This window comes from Pleurodeles waltl, chromosome 3_1 (assembly GCF_031143425.1).
Source record: "Pleurodeles waltl isolate 20211129_DDA chromosome 3_1, aPleWal1.hap1.20221129, whole genome shotgun sequence".
Lineage (NCBI taxonomy): Eukaryota > Metazoa > Chordata > Amphibia > Caudata > Salamandridae > Pleurodeles > Pleurodeles waltl.
The window spans coordinates 1,655,443,975-1,655,467,365 of record NC_090440.1 but is presented as its reverse complement, the minus strand read 5'-3'; the positions used below and the strand labels follow the sequence as shown (position 1 = coordinate 1,655,467,365).

Sequence of the window (23,391 nt, the reverse complement as noted above, 5' to 3'; positions counted from 1 at the left end):
GAGGGCAGAAGGAGTAGGCAATGCCAGTACAACCATACATGCTAACAGACCAGTTTCAGGCAGGAGACTCCCAATGTTTTTAAGCCCAAAAGGGCTTTATTTTATCTGTCTCCTGCCTATAGTCTATTATTCAATGTTAGTAAATGGAGAAAAAATTTCCCCAAAACTCCCTCATACCAAGTTCAAAGTGTTGGCTAGTATGGTACATTGGATCATGGAGAGCAGGAGGAATGGGGTAGGGACATGGACTCAGATAACAGAGGGCAGGAGGGAGATAGGCAGGTGCACCAAACTGACATTACAGGGCAGGCTTCAGGGGTTGCAGCAGCACAATACACCCCATAGGTCAAGTGGGATGCCAGTGCAGCACAAAGGACCATGGAAAGCATAAGGGAGGGGAGAGGGCCATGTACATGGACAACAGAGAGCAGAGGGGAAGGAGGCATGGGTAGCAACCTGACCGTACATGACGGACAGGAGGGACAGATGCAGCATAACAGACCATGAAGGGCAGAAGGGAGGGGACAGGGGCACAACAGACCAGACAGAGCAGGAGGGAGGGGATAGGGGCCTGCACATGGAAAACAGGGGGCAAGGGGGCAAGCCAGGAGCAGCAACCCCACAATGTAGGGCTGGCGGGATGGGTACTGGAAGCACAACAAACCATGAAGGGCAACAGTGAGACTATAATGGCATACACACAGATAACGGAGGGAAGATGGAAGGGGATCAGGGGCAGCAAGCTGACCATACTGGGCAGGTGGGAGGGGCTGTGGCAGTACGGACGCCCATGCACGACAAGTGGGAGGGTTAGTGGCAGCACAATGGCCATGGTGGGCAAGAGGGAGGGGGCAGGGGCATGCACAAAGGGCAATGAAGGACAGAAGGGAAGGTAGGAGGGCGGGGAAAAGGGCTTTTCAGCAGACCACGCAGGACAGGTAGGAGGAGCAGTTGCAGCACAACAGAGCATAGATGGGGCTGGCAGCAAAATAGACCATGGAGGACAGGAGGAAGGGTAAGGGGCCTTGAACTCGGACATGCAGGGTGGAGGGGGCAGGGATAGGCAGGTGGGAGGGGCAGTGGCAAATCAATAGAACACTCAGAGTAGATAGGAGGGGCAGTGGCAGGCCCATGGAACATGGTGGGAAAAAAAGGAGGGAGCAGGGGCAAGCACAAAGACTTCGGTGGGCAGGGGGCACGAGAGTAGGGGCAACAAGCTAAGCAGAGAAGCTAAGCAGGTGGACAGTAATGAGGCACAGCATTGGACAACAGAGGCCCGCAGGAGTGGGCAGAAACATCAAGCTAAATGGTGATTAGTAGCAGCACATGGGAGCATGGAGGGCAGAAGGGAAGGGGGTTGGTTGGTGGATGGACTCGAACATCAGAGGGTAGGTGGGAGGTGGATGGGGCAACAACCTAACTGTTCAGGGCAGGAGGGAATGGCAGTGGCAGAACAACAGCCACACAGGGCTGTAATGAGGGAGCAGGGGCATAACTTAGACAAAGGATGGCAAGGAGGAGGGGAGACAGGAGCAGCAAGCAAGCTTGGGTGTGGGCAGCACAATGCCAGGCCAGGCCATGCGTCTGCACCCTCCCCCACCCATGCATTGCAATGGACATCTTACTTAACGCTAAAAAAAACTAGAAATTCACTTAGAAAAGTAAAGGTTACAGGGACGTTATAGTTAGGAAATTGAATTTTTTTAAAACCTTAGAAATTCACTAAAAACCAAAGGTTACAAGCAAGTAATAGGTTCCAATTTTACACACACAAAACCATAGAAATTCAGCTTCTATAGTTATTTATTTCAAGCAACTATAACTCATTTCCTAAGGTAACTATAACTTGTCCCCTCATGTGCACTGCTAATTAGCCTATGTAATACATCACTAATGACATCTTCTAGGGCATCATTGATAATATCACTGTAACATTTACAGTAAAATTATTGATGAGAAAATAGTGTATGGCGAGGGCACGGGTTATAGTTAACCTTAGGGAACGAGTTATGTTTACTTGAAATAACTCTAACTCTAAAAGCTGATTTTCTATAGTTTTGTGCTTGTAACATCTGAATCTAAGTATAACGTCCCTGTAACCTTTGTTTTTAAAAAATATATATATATATATATATATATATATATATATATCATTGTGAATGAGGCTCCTATAGTTCTGTAAAAAAAAATGTTGAATGCACAGTGGAAATTTCTCATGTAGTGGAATTTGCCAATTTGAAACCATAACGTATTTTAGCTCTCTGAGGCGTCTTTTCACTTCCTTGTCACTAAAAAACTAGGCGTTTTGTTACCCCTAGTTATTGTAGGCAGGGCCACTGCAATTATCCTAACCTACAGCCGTAGTGTTTTCTGCATAATTATGGATTTACATTGACTGCACTTGCCTCGTTACCTTACCCATCGCTTTTTGCACAATATGCAGATTAGAACCGAAAAATGGTTGTAGCTCATGAGGCTTAAAGGTTGCTATAAGAAACACATAGTGCCCAGTGAAAGAAGCTTTGCAGAGGTAATCAGAGCTCACCTTTTAGTAGCGTATTGCTGTATTCAGGTGTGAAATCTGTACTATTTGGTGAAGGTGTTTCCCAGACAACAATAATGTGTGCTAAAATGTCAAAAGATAATACTGCAGCTGAGCTTGCTGAATTATTCCACATATTTTACCCCTTCTGGCAGCGTACTTTAGTCAGGTCTGACTCCATTGCTGCCCAGTTCCATTGGCCAAGACCAATGGTGGAAGAAAAAATTATCTTAAACGTGGTGCTGTTGGAGTGATATTGATTAAGCAAGGAAGCCGAACGATAAGGTAGCTTGAACTTTAGCACGCGTCTGCTACACTGCTAGATTGTTTGAAGTAAAAAGCATTTATCAATGTTTACTTAATGTTTGGGTAAATAGCGCCCTTCGACATATTTTCATTAAATTATGTCGAAACATGGAGGAAAAACTGCTGACCGTGCTTAGCCATGACTGGTTATAATGATACGCGCTTTCAGGGCCCTATTTCACAGATAGACAAATCATCAAGCACAGAGAAGTTGTAGTTTCTGCTTTTTTGCACTTTGCTACGTATTGCTATGACATGTATGACTATTTTTGTTAGAAACAAAACTCATGTTTTCTAATGTGGCGTAGCTGAAACTGGTGGGGTCACCCTGTAGAATGTGGTGAACTGCCTCGGGCTCCAAATCTCTCAGCTAGTTATAGGCTGAATTTTGGGCCCTCAAAAGGTGGATCTTCAGGGACCTAGAATACATCTTTGGTTTTACCACACTGTAAACATTGGATTTTATTTTCTTGTTCAGGGCCACTTCCTCCACCGCCTCCACCTGTGGTGAACAGAAATGGTAGTGTCACAAGACCATCACCAACAGCTCCGTTTCCGCCAAGAGGTGGAATGGAAACGCCCCGAGGGGGATCAAGACCTCCTCTTCCTCCCGAGAGGCCTGGCTCGGGACAGCCTCCTCCTCCACTTCCTCCGTCAATACCACCGTCAGTTAGAAATGGTTTCAAGGAATCTTGTGAAGGTGAGAAATGTTTTTGTCTGTCATAAACTGCCAGAATTGTTTTATATATCCTAGAGTATTTGTTAATAAATGAAAATCTCTCTTTGAATATTCAATTGTTGATCAGCTGAATTCACTTTTGTACCAAATTAAAGATAGTGTCCAGAAACTGAGACTTTGGGCCTAACTGAGAAACGGATAATAATAGAAAACCTACCAGTGAATAACAGGTTTATAATCTGCAGGCTGATGGTCTTTTCACCATGTGTAGAGTAAGGGAGATAACTCCACCAGAAATGTTGGTGGTGCTTCTACTTGATCTAAAGTGGCTAATTCCCTACCATGTCTGGACAGGTTTCTTCTTTGAACGTTTGCCATGAAAGAGATATCTTTTCATTGAAAAGCCTTATGAGATGAGAATTAGAACTAACCTTTTGTTGGAAAGATGAACCAGAACAGAGAATCACTTTATCAACAAAAACGTAAATATGGCAAATGTCCTAGAAAAGCCCTTAGTTCACCCACTCTGTGGCCTTAGACTATAGCCACTAACAACAGAACGTTTGTGGACAATAAGTTGAAAATGAAAAAAAAAGCTAGAGGTTCAAAAGATTTTTTTTGCATAGCACTAAAAAATAAAGGACAAACCCATGGAGGGACTATAGAGTGGATCACTGGCCCATGGGTGGGAAAAAAGTGTAATAACTATTGTGCTAAAGAGGCAATAGAAGAGAAATCTGAACTAGGTAATTTAAAAGCTTTAATAGTTGATCCTAAGCGTGGATACTGAAAAAACAAGGAAAACATTTCTCTTAGAAAAACTATCATACAAAAATAATCACAATACTCTGGGTGCAATCCTTAGAGGAACGCCTGATAGAGAATTGTTGCCAAAGTTTTTTTTACAGTTGTTTTTATAGTATATGGGTGTTTATCGTGTTCTAAATCTAGGGTAGCATACCTTGAACATCCCAACTGTGGTAAGCTCAACCCCCATACCCTTAGATGAACTGAAGAGGTGGGTAGCCTCATACCCTTTTCCCAGGTGACAAAGAGAGGCAAGATATGGGCCTCTGTCCACCTAAACATTTCCTATACCACTTGATTAAGAGAAAAATACTTTGTCCCTCCCTGGAAATTTATATAGACTCTGTAAAGCAAATAGTTTGTTCTGAATAGCCCCAGATGAAGGGGAAGAGGTTTCACTTTCAGTAGGGCTTTCATTATAGCAGTCCGTTCCCTCCAGTTAGAGGATTGGTGGACTTGCAAAGGAGACCATTGACCTTGAGCAGAAAGATCCCCAGAAGCACTTGCACTTCACTTTATTGGCATCTGTAATTAGGATCAGGGCTGGTGCTAGGCATGGGCAACAATGGGGCCTCACATCAGTGAACCACCTTTTTAAAGACGAGGCCCGGGGTGCCTTTCAAGTTTATATTTTTCTTTTTTTATCAGCATCCTCTGCCAGCTCCTCTCAATGGGCCTAATCGCTGCATCTGCATGATAACAGGGATTAGACAAGTACTTAAAGCGTTGTTAGGTGTGAAGTGAGCCCTGCTCCTGCATGATTGAAAAGCAGGGATCACAAAAAGAATAATTTTGCATCACAATGGCCACTGCTTACATAGGTTGAAAGGAAAAGGAGAAACACAGAGAATGGCAGGGAAAGGTGAAAAAAGGGGAACGACAAACAGAAGGTGAGGAGAGAAAGGGTAGGTGAGAGTAGAGCAGTGAGACAAAAGGTGTTCACAGGGGAGCAGAATCAGTAGCAAAGAGTAAGTGGCTGGAGGAAAAGGAGGCAGGGCAGGAGGATAGGTGGACGTGATGGGCAGGATCAGTGGGACGATGCTGGGAGAGAATTGAGGTGAAGGACATGAAGTGCAAAAGAGAGGGATTTAAGAGGGGCAGCATCCATGCAAAAAGGTAGGAGGATTGGGGAGAGGGGCAGTGCTGAATGAGAGAGGTGGATGTAAAGGGTGAGAACAGGGGAAAGTTGTGAAGATCAGCACATGGAGGGGCGTGGTGGGTGTTATAGGGACAGCACCTGTGAGAAGAAGTTAAAGGCAAGGGAGAGATAAAACATGAATAGAAGAACATGGAATGGAGAGGTGGATGTAAAGTATGCAGGACCAGTGAAAACGTTGAGGGTAGTTTAAAAGATATAGGTGAAAGGCAGTCCATGGATGGTAGCATTAGTTATATGAGAGAAAAAAAATCATCAGAATGACTTAAGTTGCAGGGAAAGTGAATGGTGAAAGGTGGATGTAAGAGGGCAGGACCATGGAGAGAAAGTAAGAGGCTAGGGGAGAGAGGTAGAGGAGAAATAGTTGTTAGAAAGGCAGAACCAGGGAGAGAAGATTAGAGGCTTGGGAGGGTCGTGAGGTGAAGTGTGCAGCAGAGAGAAGAAAGTTAGATGTTAGAGGAGCAAAATCAGTGAGAAAAGTGAGAGCAGACATTGACCTTGAATGAAATGTAGAGCATGGAAGGGAGAAATGGATGTAATAGGAGCAGAAACAGTGAGAAGATAGGAATCTGGAGTTGAAAGGGGAGAGGTGGATGTAAAGGGGATAGACCAGCAAAAAACATTGCAAGGAGAAGGGAGAGGCCAGACATTACAAGGAGGAGGTGGTAAGAGAATAAGGGCTAGCACGAGAATTTAAATGAAGGGGAAAGAGATGGAATAGTGAGAGAAGGATGTAAAAGGGGCAGAATCAATGAGAACTGTGACAGTCGGGCAGAGAGATGAAGTGAAGTGTAGAGCATGAAGTAAAAAGGTGGATATAAGAGGGGCAGAACCAGTAAGAGAAAGGACAAAGCTGGAGGTGAGGGGAGAGTAAGAAGGGCAGAATACACAAGATAAGGTAGGAGTCTTGGGGAAAGATGAGAAGAAGAGTAGAGCATGGAGAGGGGACGTAGGTTTAAGAGGGGCAGAATCAACATGAAAAGATATGATGTTTCAAGAGGGTGGAAGGGGAGAGGAGGATATAAATGGATTACAACCAAGAAAGAAGTTATGAGTCTGGAGGAGAGATGAAAGGTAAAGGGTAGCAAATGGATAAGAGTGGGCATAAGAGAGGCAGAACCAGCATGAGTGCGTATGCAGTGTGGGGAGAGAAGCAACGGTGAGAGGTGGAAAGAAGAGAGCAGAAACACCAAATTATGTTAAGAGGCTGGGAGAGGGAGCCAGGAGGGAGGTGGTGGAAGACAGACGTGCAGAACGAGCAAGGAAAAGTTAACTGTTTAGTGAGAGATGAGCAGATCAGAGAGATTGAGGTCAATGTAAGAGGGGCAGGACCAGCAAGAAAAGGCGAGAGGCTGGGTGGAAAGAACAGAACTAAAGAGTAGAACAAGAAGGGGAAAGGTGTATGAAAGAGTGGCAGAACCAAATAGACAAGGCAAGAGGCTGCAATTTTACAAAACGTCCTGGGGGAAAGGTGGCGGTGAGGAAGCCCAAAAACCTTGTAAACTTGTTTAAAAGGCTTACTAGGTTGAGGCCAATACACCCACCGTAGTGTGCTTAGCAGTGCGTCCTTGTTACTAATTGTCCAAAAAACTAGAACTATACATGCCACAGCACTAGTGACACTATCCCAAATCATGCACTGTTCTGGAAACAACTAGTGAACATCAAAATAATTTGATCACTTTTAGAGAGATGTCAGCATAGCTTTTCCACCTTGTTTGATTAATTTAATGTAATGCCGCTTAATAGAGATTTCAAATATATCTACTTATTTTAGTAAGATAATTAAAGTTATAGCCATTTTACTGATATCAACATTATGCAAATAGTTTCTTTCAAAGTGGCTTCAGCAATGCAATTACAAATATGGTCAATTGATGTCACTTCCAGTGAATCTCACCCTCTTTGAGGTTACATTGTATGCAAATTATTGGGGCAGCACAAGTTCCTATTCTGCCCAGGGCCCCACAAATCCTAGAACCAGCCCTGGTTAGGACTAATGCACTTTGAGGATGTAAGTTCTTCAGAATCTTTTCTGTGCTTAGCCATGAAGCCAGAGACTCTCAGAGATATTATTTCGTGTGAATGTCATATTCCTGTGAAGCAGCAGACCAGTGAGCCAAAATGAAGGATACTAGGAACTTCAGATGAAGTGATCCGATTGAACAACAACAAAAGTGGCTGCCATTATTTCCTGAAGTCTTAACCAGTCTCTTAAGGTGGTGACCTTCACTCTAGCAATAATACCAGAAGAGACTGTATTCAGATTATACTGTCTTGATGAAGAAAGACCCTCTACCTTGTTGTGAAAAAATGATCCCAAAAATGGCAAATCCTGTGTGGATTGAAGATGAATGAGCCTTTTCAAGGTTGATTAGACAGCTATGTACCTTAAGACTGGCATCGGGTGTTGAAGAAAAAATGGACTGTAATGCCATCATTTTGAATGGACAATTAATTATATATTATTTTTCTTTGGGCCTGATGTACAGAGCAATTTTGTGAAGGTAGTTCCCACAGTTTGAAAAATCACGGGATTTGCAACTGTAAAATTGCTGTTTCTTATGTACAAATCCCGTTTAATGAGACTACGTTTTTCTGATTTGTAAACTGGCTTGTGCTACCAATATCGCATCACAAGTTGCTAGAGCCGTACAATGAGGGTTACTTACAAATCGCAATTGGGTACGTCGTGTGTCAATGGTTTGTGTGAGAAAAGTGATTATTAGTTGGGATGGTGGAGAAACCTCACTAAGGTATAGTGTGACTATTCCTGATCGGATCCAGTTGTATTTGTTTCAATCAAACTTTAGCTCATTCCTGGGTAGCTGTAGTACAGAGCAGTTAGGATTAAGTGAAAAGAAAACAAGTGCGAAACCTTCATAGGTACTGAAACAGTCAATAATTAACAAACACGACACAATAAAAGTTTAAAAAAAAATATATATATTTATATTCAACTTTAAATAGACACCAAAGGCAAAAATCAGTTGAAGGGAACTGGTGTTAAGATTTTTGCAAGGTTTTCATAAATCACTACTTTTTGCTCAAAAAAGTTTTACAAGTTTGGTAAATCACTGCTTTTTCACTCTGAGGTGTAGTCTGTGGGCCTGAAACATGGGGGACTGGGGCAAAGTCAACGTTTCAGGCTCACTGAGATGAAATTCTGGGTCGGATGCAGGTTGGGCGTGTATAAGATTTTAACTTTGTTTTTCAAACCTTTTCTGTTTTCCTCATCAACAGTGAGGTTGGCTGGGTCCTCTACAGCTTGAGGTTGGCATTGGGCTCGACATCGACAGACAGGCAAAATCTGGCATCCACAGGGGAGCCTGGGTTCTTGATAGCATTAGAGGCTGAATAGCAGTAGTCTGTGAACCTCGGGCTCTGTGTCCAAAAGGTTATCTTTTGCTTTTTGCTTGGCAGTTACAGTTCTGGGGGGAAAGTCCACACTGTAGCACCAGCCAAGGGTCCAAGACCTCAGAGGCATCTCTTGGGGACTAGGTCTCGATCTCATGGCAGTATCTAGGACAAGTCAGGTGGCGACTGGTGGGCACTTTGCAGGTGTAAGCTTATTTAGCTTTTTGTCCCTGAAGCTTAACAGGGGGCTAGCCAATCAGCCCTTGAATTCCACTCACTGGTCCTTGGCACGAGACGGAGCAGGTCCAGGTGCTGGGGTATCTTGCCATGAAGTTGACCTTATGAGCAACCCTTCTCTCTCTGAAGTCCTGTCTTCTTTCAGCGAGTGCATTCTTCCTTGGTGCAGCCATTCTTTCTGAGGTCCACAGACCCAGCAGATGCAGTCCTTCTGTCCTTTCTGAGTCCAACAGTGTTCAGAAAAAGGTCTGCCGAGATGCCAACGTTATCCTTGGCACTTGCTTGTGGGTGGGGGAGGCTTCCTGTCCAATAGAGAAAATGTTCCCAAGGGCAACCCTACAAGCTTTGACATCACTTCCTGTGGGGTTGGCACTTAACAATCCCATGGTTCATGTCTCTGCCCAAATCCAAGATGTCAGAACTCTTCTTCCCTGTGTCAGAGTTAAGGGCACACCACTTTGGGGTTGAGCCTGCAAAAATGGCCTTTTCTCACAGTTTGTGGCTGCAGTTTGAGTCCCCACCCTCCCACCACCTGCATGGAAAATTAGTTTTGCAACAGATTTTCCTTCCACTAGACTTGGTGCCACTCTACCAGCTTAGACAATTGCAGAGGCTGGCCTAGGTGTGGGTCACATCTGTCTGTTAAAGAAGCTGTCTCTTTGAAGCTTGTACAGTTGATGTCCACATCACCCCAAGTGATCCTGTTTGGAGGTGGCCACACCTCCTCCCAGCCAAGACCCTTTTATTCACTTTCCCGAGAGCAGTTCACACCTCTCAGCGACTGCCAGGTGACAGTTAGCATTATCTCAGAAAGGAGAGGCTTTAAGTAGGAAAATGCCAACTTTCTAAAAGTGGCATTATCAGAATAGTAATTCTACATCTGACTTTACCATCCGTTTGGATTTTAAATTACCATTAATTTGAGTGGATGAACCATGTTGTTAGCTATTTCCAAACTGAAGTTATACATTATAAAGTGTTATAATATAACCCAGTGCTTTCTATGGGAGAGCCAGCCTCGCCACAGTGAAAAACACTTTAGAGACTTTTCACTGTCAGGACATGAAAAACCTAAGAAGACCTGTCCAACTTAGTTTTAGTACCCCGCCCTGTGGGCACCTATGACCTACCTTCGGGGTGACATAAGTTTTAAAAAGGAATATTTGGGCCTGGCAACAGGTTTGTGTTGCTAGGTTGAATTTGTAATTTAAAAGCTGCACAACTAGGCTGCAGTGGTAGATCTAGATTCCTGTTTTCACTTGGCCCTTCAGTGGCGGCACAATTGGTGTTGCATTGTGACATTTAATTTAAGGGTCCTGGGAACATAGAGTGCCATATATTAGGGGCCTATTGGCAAGTTAAGTTTGCCAATCGAGTATTTAGCCAATTGCACCTATCCTTTTTGGGTCAGAGCACATACACTAGACCCTGGAAGTCAGCGCCCCAGTATTCAGAGTAAGAAAAACTAGCACTATAACAAAAGGTGGGGCTGAGCCTGCAAAAACGGCCTTTTCTTACAATTTATGGCTGCAATTTGAGTCCCCTTGGAAACAGTTCGACTCAGGGAATTGTGTTGGGAGCATCATGGGAGAAAGCAGTGGTCCAGGGACTTGTATTATTTTTTAAAGCAATCCTTGTTCCTTTAAGGAACACAAGTTACTTAAGAAAGGTTTTCTAGTAAGGAATGCGAACACAGGGATGATAGAGTGTCACTCACTGCGACCTGCCTAATTAATATTCATTAGGTTGGTCATTCTGCAATCTCCTAATACAGGTTATTTTCCGAAGTGTCCCAATAGAACATAGGTTGCTTCGCAAAATCACACACTGGTCACAAGATGTCATTGTGCAATTTGCAGCCGCTTTTGCCACCAGCATGATGGGACATCTGGCATCACCTTGCTTACCAATAAGACAGTTTAATTAGTGCCTTGACGTTTCCTCTTTTTGAAGTGCTCATTTTATTAAATTGCTTTCCATCAAAGATTGCATACCCTTGCACATAGTATCACTTTTATCTTAGAATAATGCAGAAGACTTTGCCGAAACATTTCTTGTGGGTGGGCAGTATTTGAAAAGTAATCAGACTCTATTACACGAAAAACCAATTGGGCTGCTTTTTGCCATATTTACAAATAATGGTGTTTCCTGCCTCCATCTGTCAGAGCTGCATACTCCCTTATAAAGCCATCCTTTCGGATAGTCTAGTAGAATATTAAAGGAACAGGAGTTGCTGATTTGAATTTGTCATAGAGAGAGGCCCAGATGCCACGGTCCCTTCCATGAAGGAGTTGCCTTGATTGCTCAAAATTCTGCTGTTGTCCTCTGCCAAATAAAAACGCAATTTAAAAAAGGGGAAGCCTCTCTTTAGAAACTGATGAAAAGACAGCAAAGTTTTTCTGGCTTCAACTGATTTTATCAGATTTGCACATGGAAGCACAAACGTTAATGAACCCCAAAAAAAGGAAGGTAAAGCAGTGACGTATGCTAGTCTGAATCCAATTTTTGTGAATATAAGGGAATAAAACAAAAGATGTCCTGATAAGCCGTTCTTTGAGCATATACTTAATCGAATGTTATATCTAAAGGGAAATTTGACTTGTTCCATTTGAGCCAAGATTGGTAGGGAATTTTCACCTTTTTCAGAGATGATAGAGCAGTGTATGTAGCATAAGCCCATGTATTTAGAACAAATGTACACATTTTATACTATCTTTAACAAAAATAAAAAGGGGGCAATCATTTTGTCAGCATTATGTACGGTGGATGCAATGGCTAAAGCCGATTGGGTCACCCCACTGGCGGCCTCTTGTCAACGGGGGTGGTAGGGCAGGGGATATAAAAAATAAAATAACATTTAAATATCTTATCTTTAATGTTGGGAGAGACAGTTCTGTCTCTCCTGCTTCCTCGGACTGCCGGAAGCATACAAGTTTCCAGACTCCCCTCCAGTCACAACACTGCTGTCAACACCATGACAGCATTGGCATGATTGGTCTGAGTGCCCTGCTTCAGCGCTCAGACAGGGGAGTAGGGCCCAAAGCACTTTCTCCTCCCGGCTGTTCAATGCAGCCGGGTGGAGAAATGTATATGACTGTTTGGTGGCCAAGCACGGCCGGCCAAAGCGTCATGCGCACTTCTGTGCACATAGCCCTCTTCAAGCCCATCCCAGTCCCGCCCTGCCCTAGCAGTACTCCCGAGGAAAAATAAAATGATAATAATGTTGTGTTATCAATTTTCCCTTTCTTTCACTGCATAAAGCAGTGGGGTGACGCTCCTCCTCCTTAGCAGCAGAGCCGCTCCTTCCATTGGCTAAAAAAATAACAGTCCAAATTAGTTACAGCAGGAACCTCACTTTCAAAATTATCCAAAGAATATGTTTTTGCAGGAAATTGAGGAAAAGCTTGTCTTTCAATGTATTTCCACTATTTTTCCATAATGTTGAAAAATGGGACGTGAACTGGTTGAGAATAATTTTTCTGAGATGCAAGTCCTGCAAAAAAATCTTCTTGGTTATCCCCACGTTCTTTTTATCTTGAGCAGGTAGGATTGCAGTTCTGTTCTTTGCACATATCTGCCTTTGTTCTTTGCACATCTCTGCCTTTGGGATTTTGCTCATGAAACACAAAGTAAGATGAAAATAATGATGGCTATTGTGTATTTTTAAGGCATCATCTAATGAGGTTACCCCTCCCCCCTTTGTTATAGTGCTATAGACAACCGGGAACAATAAGCCGACTAACTCCCTCTAAGTTATTCTGTTCTTTGTGGAGATTTTCCTGAACAATATGCTTCTCAAGAATTCACGGCTTCATTAATGTTGCTTTGTAATGGTTCAGCAGACAATGGTGCATATCATGGGTACTCACAAACTTTTTCTCGGGGGCCAAAATTGCAGTATGGTTTGCGGCCGAGGGCCGCACTGAAGTGACAGCGGCGGTGGGGGGGTGGAGGGGGCAGGGCTTATAGGGGACACAACCACCCCGCCCCTTTTTCAAAACATTGCTAAACACATACAGCGCCATCTGCTCTCACCCCTACCCCAGTAACACACACACACACAGCGCACACACACAGTGCAATCTGCTCTCACCCCTACCCCAGTAACACACACACAGCACACACACACAGCGCAATCTGCTCTCACCCCTACCCCAGTAACACACACACAGCGCCATCTGCTCTCACCCCTACTCCAGTAACACACACACACAGCACACACACACAGCGCCATCTGCTCTCACCCCTACCCCAGTAACACACACACACACACACAGCGCACACACACAGCGCCATCTGCTCTCACCCCTACCCCAGTAACACACACACACACAGCGCACACACACAGCGCAATCTACTCTCACCCCTACCCCAGTAACACACATACTACATTAAAAACAAATAAATAAATAACCAAAGAGCCTTACCTGCCTCAATAAAGCACTGTAAAGATGCCACAAATGTAGAACGGCAGGCAGGCAGGCGGGCAGCAGATGTGGAGCCGGTGACAGGAAGCAGACGAAAAAGCCCCGTAAAAGTTAGCTGCAAGCGCTAACTTTTATGGGGCTTTGGCTTCCAGGATCGTCAGGTAAACGCCATAAATAATTGCCGCCGTAGGTAAACCTAGAGGAGGGCCGCGGGAGCATGCGCAAAGAAGCCACGATTGCGCATGCTCCCGCGGCCCTCTTCTATGTTTATAAACTGCAGCCATTATTATATGGCGTTTCCTGTACGTGTCCGCGGGCTGCCAGGGAAGGTCCGTGGGGCCGCTGGTGGCCCGGGGGCCGTACTTTGAGTAACGTCAGTGTATATAAAGGGATGTAGCCTCCTCCGCGCCCGACTCCCCAGAATCTTCGGTGTGTCTCTTCTTAGGATAGCACTTGCCAGTTTCCTCCTTTTCTCGATCACTCAGGACCACCAAAACCCAGAATAGCACTGCAGTTATGTGCGCCCAACCTTCCTCATTACGTAAAAGCATCAAAACTTCCATGCGTCAAATGCTCTTGAGTCGTAAACATCCTGAAAGAAGCGTCTCATAGCGCAAATGTGGCTGCACACTTGAACATACCAAACCAAGCTGCTATTAATTCTTTAATCTGCCCTCTCTAAACCAGAGCATACGTTACCTATTTGTAAAAGCAGTAGCAGGCTTTTAAGGGGGACACCCAATTCCGTAAACACGAGGATCAGGGTATTGCCCAAGGCCATCTATAGCACAATACCTGGGGGATAATTTCATTATAGGCTGCCTTAAAAATACACAGTAGCCATAATCATTGTCATCTTACTTTGTGTTTCAGAAGCGAAGTCTATAGCTCGTCTCAGAAGGAGACCGACTGAAAACAGGATCTTATGAAATTTCAGGCACAAAGTTAAAGCCAAAGGATAGGAGCTTGGTTTCAAATATACATCAAAGCGAGCAAGTATGTAGACTGTCTCTGTGTGAGGACACTCAGTTGTTTGGACTGGACCAAGGAGGGCAGTTGAGACGGTATTGGCTGTGATATAGTGTTAAACAATTCTTGGCTGTATTACGAGAGGGAGTATAACAGACCTGAGATTGAGGGTAGCGTTGTTTTGGTTAGAATTAATGTATGGAGGACTGTTTGCGCCCAAAACATTACTTGTAGGTAAACCATGCCCCATATAACTTTCACCATGCACTGCCACAATAGCTTCAGGGCCTATGCTGTTTGCATTCAGTTTCACCCACTCGTATTCACACATTAATTGTAAGTTTTATACAACTTTAGATGCATTAGTGCCAACTTTTTTTTTTTTTTTTTAAATGCAAGGAATCATGAAGTAATGTGAATTCAGCATCATGAATGATGTCATTTAACAAGTCATGAATGGGGTAATATGTAAGGTAAGAAGCAGTGCAAGACTAGGGCACACATTTTAGTTCACTAAACTACAATTGGCGAATTTCAATTTAGTCTTTTGGTTTTTCCAGTGAAGTTCTGGGGATTTTTAATGTATTCTAAGATTTTGTCACTTCACCTAACTAAAACATTACTTTAACCTTTCGTTTTTTAAAATATATATATATATATATATATATATATATATATATATATATATATATATATATATATATATAAACATATGTGTATTAATTACCTAGTGGCAATCGCCACACTAGGTATTTATAGTTAGGACCTAGTTTCTATAGAAAAAGCATTTTTTGTTTTGCTAATGTCTTTGGCACCGTTTGACGACTCTTCACAAAATGTTCCAAGAAAATATGACTCTCACTTCAGCTTCTATCTGGAAAGTTTCGGGTGATCTGTCACACAGGAGCCAAGAAAAAGGGGGAGTCCCAAAACGCTTTTCCCCATTCATTTTTCCATAGGGATTTTGAACAGTGATGGCGCCCAAACCACTAGACGGAATTACACCAGATTTGGCAGAAAGGAAGCCCTTGGTCCAGAAAGTGCCCTTTTTGTTATTTGGTGTACATCGGTTCAGTAGTTTTTGAGAAATTAAAGAAAATCCAAATTTGTGTGTGTGTGTGTGTATATATATGTATATATATATATATATATATATATATATATACGCATACGCAAAGGCTCCGCAAACCTTCTGCATCTCGTGCCGAGATCTAATTGGCTGCCAGCACTTCAAAAAGGAAGTGTTGACAGCCATCTTTGGACTCAGCTACAGCTGAGTCGCAGGAAAAAAGTAAAAAACTACATAAGAAAAGGGGACAGACTAGAGTCACCTTGACCACCTAGCTCTGATATTGAATAAAAAAGCCTCTTTTTTTTTTTTTGCTGCAGTGCAGAAAAAACACAAAAAAAACCAAAGCATGGGCTCTTGCTTTTTTATTCTGAAGCCCCTGGGTGGGCCAAATCCAGAGGGCATTGCTAATTTTTAATGCAAGGGGGTCTGCCGGTCCTCCACAGACACTGGGACCACCACTTCCCTGGGGCATAAACCATTATGTGGGCAGGTGGCCTCCCTGCACCCTGCAGCCACAGGGTCTGCGACCTCCCTGGGGCACATTTCTTAATTAACGCAGGGGAGACTGCCCAGTCCCACCGCACCCACCGGACTGCCCCCTCCCCGGGGCACATCTCTTAATATAATGTGGTGGGGCACCCCTGCAGCCCCAGGAACCGCCAACTCCCTGGGGTTTTCATCAAATGCAATGCTGGGTGCATAGAAATTCACCTGTTATAATTATAATTAGCTGAAGTAACTTTAACTCGTGCCCTAAGGTAACTATAGCTCGCACCCTCAACATTCACTGCTAATTACCCCACATAATGCATCACTTATGACATCTTTGATGACATAATTGATGATATCAATGTAGCATTTGCAGTAAAATTATTTAGCAGAAAACTGTGCATGGTGAGGGCGTGAGTTATAGTTACCTTAGAACACAAGTTATAGTTACTTGAGATAACTGTTACTATACCAGGTGAATTTCTATGGTTTGGTACGTTTAAAATGTGAGCCTAACTATAACGTCCCTGTACCCATTCTTTTTAAGTAAATTTCTATGTTTTTTTTAAATTCTGTTTCCTAACTATAACGTCCCTGTAACCTTTGTTTGTTTTTTCAGTGAATATATATATATATATATATATATATACAGAGAGAGAGAGAGAGAGATATATATATATATATATATATATATATATATGTGGTGTGGTGTGGTGATTAACTAAAGGAAAGGTCCTTCCCTGACGTGGGGACTGACTAAAAGACCGCGCCTCAATTGGACCTCTTGGGAGAAAAAAAAAATATATATATATAAATCCTTGTCACCTCCTGCTCCGTAAGGGGCCACAGACCCTGCAGGGCTGCCTGGGTTACTGGGGCAAAGCATCCCACAGAAAATATCTCCCAAACACGAAAAGCCCAGGCACCAGTCCATGTTAAAATCCAAGCATTTAATAGCATTTCTGAGCAGCAAGACAAAAAATCCTGACGCGTTTCGGCAACAGCATGCCTTGTTCACAGGTAAGTAAGAGCGGGTGTGAGTGAGCCAGTGCTTTTTAAATACACAGTCATGTGACTTCAATAACCAAACTCTTAACTCCCATAATGCACAGTTCCATATAAATAACTTCCTGAGCTGGAGCGCTTAATTTACATATAGCTGCAATAGCGTCACAGGTACTTCAGTTCACCATACAAATATTCTTATGTGCATTAGGTAACTGTTACTTGATAGTCCACTTGCTTTAAGCTGCCCAGCATGATAACAGCAATACAGGGAATACATGAAAAGTAAGAGGAGAGGCACACTGCCTCCCTCCTATCCCTTGCTCACCTCCATCACAATATATTTCTCGGATAAATGCCTTGTTTGCATGAGTTTGGTTATTGAATTCACATGACTGTGTATTTAAAAAGCACTGGCTCACTCACACCTGCTCTTACTTACCTGTGAACAAGGCATGCTATTGCCGAAACGCATCAGGATTTTTTGTCTTGCTGCTCAGAAATGCTGTTAAATGCTTGGATTTTAACATGGACTGGCGCCTGGGCTTTTCTTGTTTGGAATATATATACACACGCATATGCATATGTGTGTGTGTGTGTGCCACTCAACTCCATAAAATGAAGATAGTGCAGTCCCTGGTTGCTGATATGCTGCAAAATGTATGAATAAATCAGCATCATCAAAACCCTGACGTTAATGTATTAATGCATTTCACAGCATATCACAGACTCTGGAGTGCACTTTCTTTTCTACTGTACCTGTTTGGCATTTCTCAGTATAGAATATACATGTACAGCAGATAAAATTTGATGGTAACGTAAGTCATTGGACCTTAGTTCGGGATTTGGAAGTGCCCAGATGGTTTACACTTTGGCTACATTCCTTTTTCATGTAGCCAAATATACCAACTTCACTGAGGGAACTTTAACGTGCGTTTGGTCCCCCTCTTTCACGAAATAATTTTGGTGAAAGGGACATGAGTTTTTGGACTCACTGCAAGTCAGTATTAAGTTTAAAATCAATATTAGTTGCTCCTTGCAATGTTACGTAGAAGGCAATGACAGGAGTTTCCCCGTTAGTCATGCAGAAGCACTTTGATGATTCAATCATGCGCCTGATTGCATTAACCCTTATACTGATTATTTTTTTTATCTTACGCAGGGGCAGTTCGTCTTGCAGCTCTTTATACAGAGACTCCTTTGCACTGGTTTTGATTATATATTCCAGGTTGTGAATATCCTGTTCTCAAGTCCCACTGCGGGTTCTTGCAATCTTTAAAGGCTATTATTGCGCATGCTCCTCAAGCAGCAGGCAGCTCACAGGTGTTGAGTCGACTACTCTTAAACTATCAGCTACAAGAATTATCCCCTGAAATTCCCCAATCCCCCTTCCCCACCTCCCCACCTTTAGTTGTTTTTTTTCATTGACATTCCGAAATTGCTATCTCGGACATTAAATCAGTGTAGTGATACATAATATTTAGTCAAAGTGTCCATCTTGATTCTCATATTGATACTATGTACATACCAGTCTACTTTGCAGGTTCGAATATAATATTAACAAATACAGAGTATATTTGTAGGAACAATGGCAATCGAAACAACAGCAGTCCTGGCAGACGGCGACAAAGACATCTTGATCAATTTAGTAATCTTTCTCCAGAATAAGTCTAACATGAAACACACATTTTGTTTAGGTCAAGCGTATCCTGCCTACTGTGATTTGCATTGACTCCTAGAAATTTGAGCGGATTAGGTGTCCATTGAAAGAGAACCCTCCTTGTGTGTTCATTCACTCCTACACTCAGAATGTGACCAATCACTCTGGAGTCCTGACATCTTTTCAAATGATAGGGAATATCTGGGGCACTGCTTCAAGTGACACACCAATCTCATATGTTTATAATATGTCATTAGGAAAACGAAGGACCCCACCCTTTGTGTGACTAGCTGTTAGGGGCAGTGGTTAGGGCAAACAACAGGGGGTAGGGTAATACCTATCGTGTGGATCTGCTGCAATTTAGAGGATTTGGAATCTGCACTGTTGAGCTAAACGATCACCAAGGGTTTCATATATATCATATGTAGCTGTGCTATAAGGCCAATGAAGTAATTCCAAAATCTCAAGTGTTGCTGAAGCGTATATAGGTAGACCCATGAGACGTGCATCATAAGGAGCACTGCCCCTGCACTCTCATGCCAGCCCTGATAATTGTAGGAAGTCAATCTTACTTAATTAGGATGGACCTGTTTCTTCATTAGTGGAGATATTGATGCCAGTAATTTTGCCAAAATGTTGTTTGTATTAATAAAGGATGGCTGTCTATACATCATGATTGTTCCAAGCGCCTTGCCAGGGCATGGATGTACCATTATTATGGCCTCCTTCAGAGTGCTGTAAAGTGTGTATTCCATAAGGACCTCATTTGATACTGCTTATGCATTTGGTGTTGAAGTTGTGGTGGATAATGTGAGGAACTTTGGGTGAGTCTATTTCACCTCACAGCTTTCCCTGAATTCAGTAATGGTGTTTAGTATTTCACAGAGACTCCACACTTCATCCAGTTTAGCATCTACTCACTGTTGTATATTTTAAAGCTTTACTGTTAAATTTGAATAAGACTTAAACACAGTAACATCTACAGTTGTGCCATAAATTAATTAAAGGGAAATTACGATTATCCACTCCCAAACTCTCAACCCTACACAATTCAGTGGTAAAAAGTCAAAAGACAAATATAAAAAGAGAGAAGCAAGAACACACCCTTCCACTCCCAGAAAACCCGAGTGATACCAACTAAAGCAACACACAGTTAGCAGCACCATGCAGCATCATAGGAACGGCCTTAGGGAATGATTATAGATTTGGCTCAGCCTCGAGAAGGGTGAAAGCTGGACAGACTCCCCCGGCGCGTTCTCTGCACTCAGCATCACCTATACCATCAGGAGAATCAGTCAAATAAGCATGCAAAAGCAAATGTGAGCAAAGCGGTTCCCAAATGTCTTGAGACCGGGACAAGGGAGAGAGAAGTTCCGCATAGATATCTATTTGCTCATTACAGTAGATGAGATCAGCAAGCCACTCCTTAAATTTTGGTGCCTTTCCCCAACCCCAGCGACAGGAGACTCTGCGTTTAACCAATAACAGCGCTAGCGGTACATGTTTCTTGAAGGATGCTTCAAATTCGCCAACATATCCTAAAAGTGCCGAAAGCGGAGTCATTGTCAGGGCTTGTCGTATCATGAGAGAAACTGCAGCATCCACCTCGCGCCAGAAGGTCTGCAGCTGCCCACAGGACCACGCCAAGCGAAGAAAATCAGCCCCAGCCATCCCATATCTGGCACAGCTGTCGTCTGGTTGAAGACCATATCTACACAGCTGGGCTGGAGTGTAGTATATACTTTAAGGTATTTATAATGAATTATGTGGAATCTACTGCTTGGAGCTACCTGCCCCGTCTGCGCACAACAATATTTCCTTTGCCCATCCTTGAGGACATCCCCAATATCTGCCTCCCACTGTACTCGTGCTCAGCTCCGAGCACCAGAATTATCTGCTTGGGCGGTGTGGTATAGGAGGGAAACGAGAGGTGGAGAATCAGCATGAAGCATCATATGTAGGGTGTGATAAGTAGGAGGCTCGGCTGGAAAATCTGTCGTGGCCGACTTAACATTATTCCTCAAGCGGATATAGGTAAATGTTTCCAGGGGAGAAGCAGTGGTTTTGCCTATGAAGTCTGTGTGAAAGAGGAATACTCCTTACCAATGTAGATATCCCCCACTGTTGCTAGCCACAGTGTCTGAGCTGAAGCCTTCACAAACACTTGTGAGTAACCAGAAGCAGTGGATGATAAGAAAGTGGAAGAGATGAGTGTCTTGCCTAGTTTATGGTCTAGCTTTCCCCATGCTTCAAAACTACAGGTGACCGTGGGGTCAGAGAAGGAATGGGCATCTAACACGATGCCCAGATAAGAGGATGGTGGGATCGGGCTTTGTATCCTTACTCTACCGCCTGGTGGGGAAGAAGGGGTGTGGGCTTGTACCAATGGATGTAATGATGGGCCTGAGCCCATAAATATTACAGCTACATGTCAGGGGCTTCGAAGCCCCCTTTCAAAAGAGTAAGGTCAGAACATCCCACTGGAAGAGGGGCTGTTTCCCCACCCATACTAAACGGATCAGTTGGGTCTCCAATGCATGGAAAAAGGAGTGAGTAAATGGTAAGGGTATATTTAAGAAGAGGTACAAGAATTAGGGTAGTATCACCATTTTCATCAGGCCACATCAGCCTGCCAGTTACAACAGGAGAGAAATCCTTTGAGTCAGTGAGAGAAGACAGCACTGTGCCACTATTGGAACAAATCGCTCCCTCTCTATCTTGGGAGATCGCAATCTCCAGATATTCGAGGTCTGTCTGGCACCACTGCAAAGGAAAGTCTGGGGTGAAGAGAATCATAGTTGGCAGTGTCCCCCAGTTTTCCTGAACACCCGATAACCCGCCAAACCGTACAGATTCTCAGAGTATAGCGGTTAGGCTTAAACCGGGATCGTGTAGAAACAGGATCATGTTGTCTGCATATAAAGAGATCAAAAGATGCCGACCAGAGTCCCACAGTGAGTACTCACAATGGTGTTGGCGCATCCTGGCAGCCAGGGGCTCCACCACCAAAAGAAAAAGTAAAGGGAACAATGGACACCCGTGACACGTGCCTCATGTGACTTCGAAGGGTGCAGATATCGCCCCATTCACCCGAACTCCAGCAATGGGATTGGAGTAGAGGAGTGCAACCTAGAACAGAAAAGGTCTGTGTTTGCCCATCCACCACAGGGCGGTTATTAAAAAGTCCCACTCAATAGAATCAAAGGCTTTGGTGACATCTGGAAATACTGCCGCTACGGTCAAGTCAGGGCCTGAATCTGAAGTACTGCAAACAAAGTTTGCAGATTATAAGAGGTGGAGCGACCGGGAATAAAGTCCATCTGTTGGGGGTGAACCAAAAACTTCATCAGGAGAGCTAAGTGATTGGCAATTGCTTTAGCTACAATTTTAGCATTGTAGTTAATAAGAGAAGGGGACCTATAGGACCCAACCAGTCAGTAGGTTTGCCAGGTTTAACCAGTGTAGTAATAAGTGCTTCGCGCCTAGTAGGAGGAAGCCAAACCTTCTGCTCTGCCTCGTGAAACACCACCAACAGCACTGACACCAAGAGATCCCTGTACGTCTTATAGAAATCAGCCGGGATGACATTGGGCCCCAGCGACTTACCAGCCTGTAATTGTTGTATCACTTCTCAAATTTCATCAACAGTAAGCTCTTGAGTTAGGAAATCCCTTTGTGCAGCCCTTACCCAGCCCAAAGACACATCATCTAAATAGAAGTCGACATCAACGGGGGTCCCCTCTGAGAGGTGTAAAGGGAGCTTTAGAAAAATGAAAATATTTGGACGATGTCCTGCATGTTCATGTGTAACTGACCTTGTGCATCTCGAACACCCATAATATCACTGGTGCTCAATTGTATCCTGGTCATTGTAGCCAATGTATACCCTGGTCGTTCCCCCTCCCCATATGCTTTAGCGTGGTATACTTGCCCCTAAAAAAGACATTCATTTTTGGCCACTTCATGAAATTCTGAGAGTACTTTCCTTACCTGCTGGGCCACAAGAGGGTCCGCCACGCCTCCCACCTAGGTCTCCAACTGTTTGAGTTTGCCTTCCAAGTGGAAGAGGTGAGTTCACAGGGATTGTAAACCCCCCCCCCCCCCCCCCCCACACACACACACACACACACACACTTTTAGTTAGGCTGAATGTCTCAATTGTAACCTTAAATGCTTCCCATACGGTGCAGATTGATGGTACCAAGGTGGAATTCCTTGCAAAAAAATCAGCAGTTTCGAGCTGAAGCTCCTCTCGGAACTGCTGATCTAGAAGGGAGTGCAGAGAGAAGCACTGATTTACGCTAAGAAGAGTTTGGATCGGTATGGACAGGGAAAGCAGAACAGCAGAGTGGTCTGAGTATGTACAGGCAAGATGCACCATCTGTTGAACCCAGGGCCCCATTCCTCTTGAAATCAATCAGTAATCCAATCAGGACCAGCTACCATGAACTCCAAAGTGAAAAGTGCCTTCCCTTACCAGTGAATGTTGTAGCCTCCAAAAGTCAAGTATATTGTGATCACCGATAATAGCTTGCAGATGTCGGGAGGCAATGTTGCTATAAGGGGGCGATATGTGAGGGCAATCTATATCTGCAGATAGGACTGTATAAAAATCGCTTTCTCATAATAACAACTTAGGCCCTATGGACATGATGTGACCCCCACAAGCCATCGAAGAACTTAAG

At 43.7% G+C, this 23,391-nt stretch overlaps 1 protein-coding gene across 8 annotated transcripts in view; it reads left to right on the top strand.

Annotated features, from left to right (window-relative positions):
- The window catches only part of WIPF1 (WAS/WASL interacting protein family member 1), a 462,168-nt gene that overhangs the window by 409,187 nt on the left and 29,590 nt on the right, over positions 1-23,391 (top strand). For all 8 annotated transcript variants that reach the window (XM_069225386.1, XM_069225384.1, XM_069225379.1 and 5 more), the window contains one exon: positions 3,327-3,548. In XM_069225386.1, the coding sequence (XP_069081487.1) occupies positions 3,327-3,548 (222 nt within the window). The remainder of the gene's footprint in view (positions 1-3,326; positions 3,549-23,391) is intronic.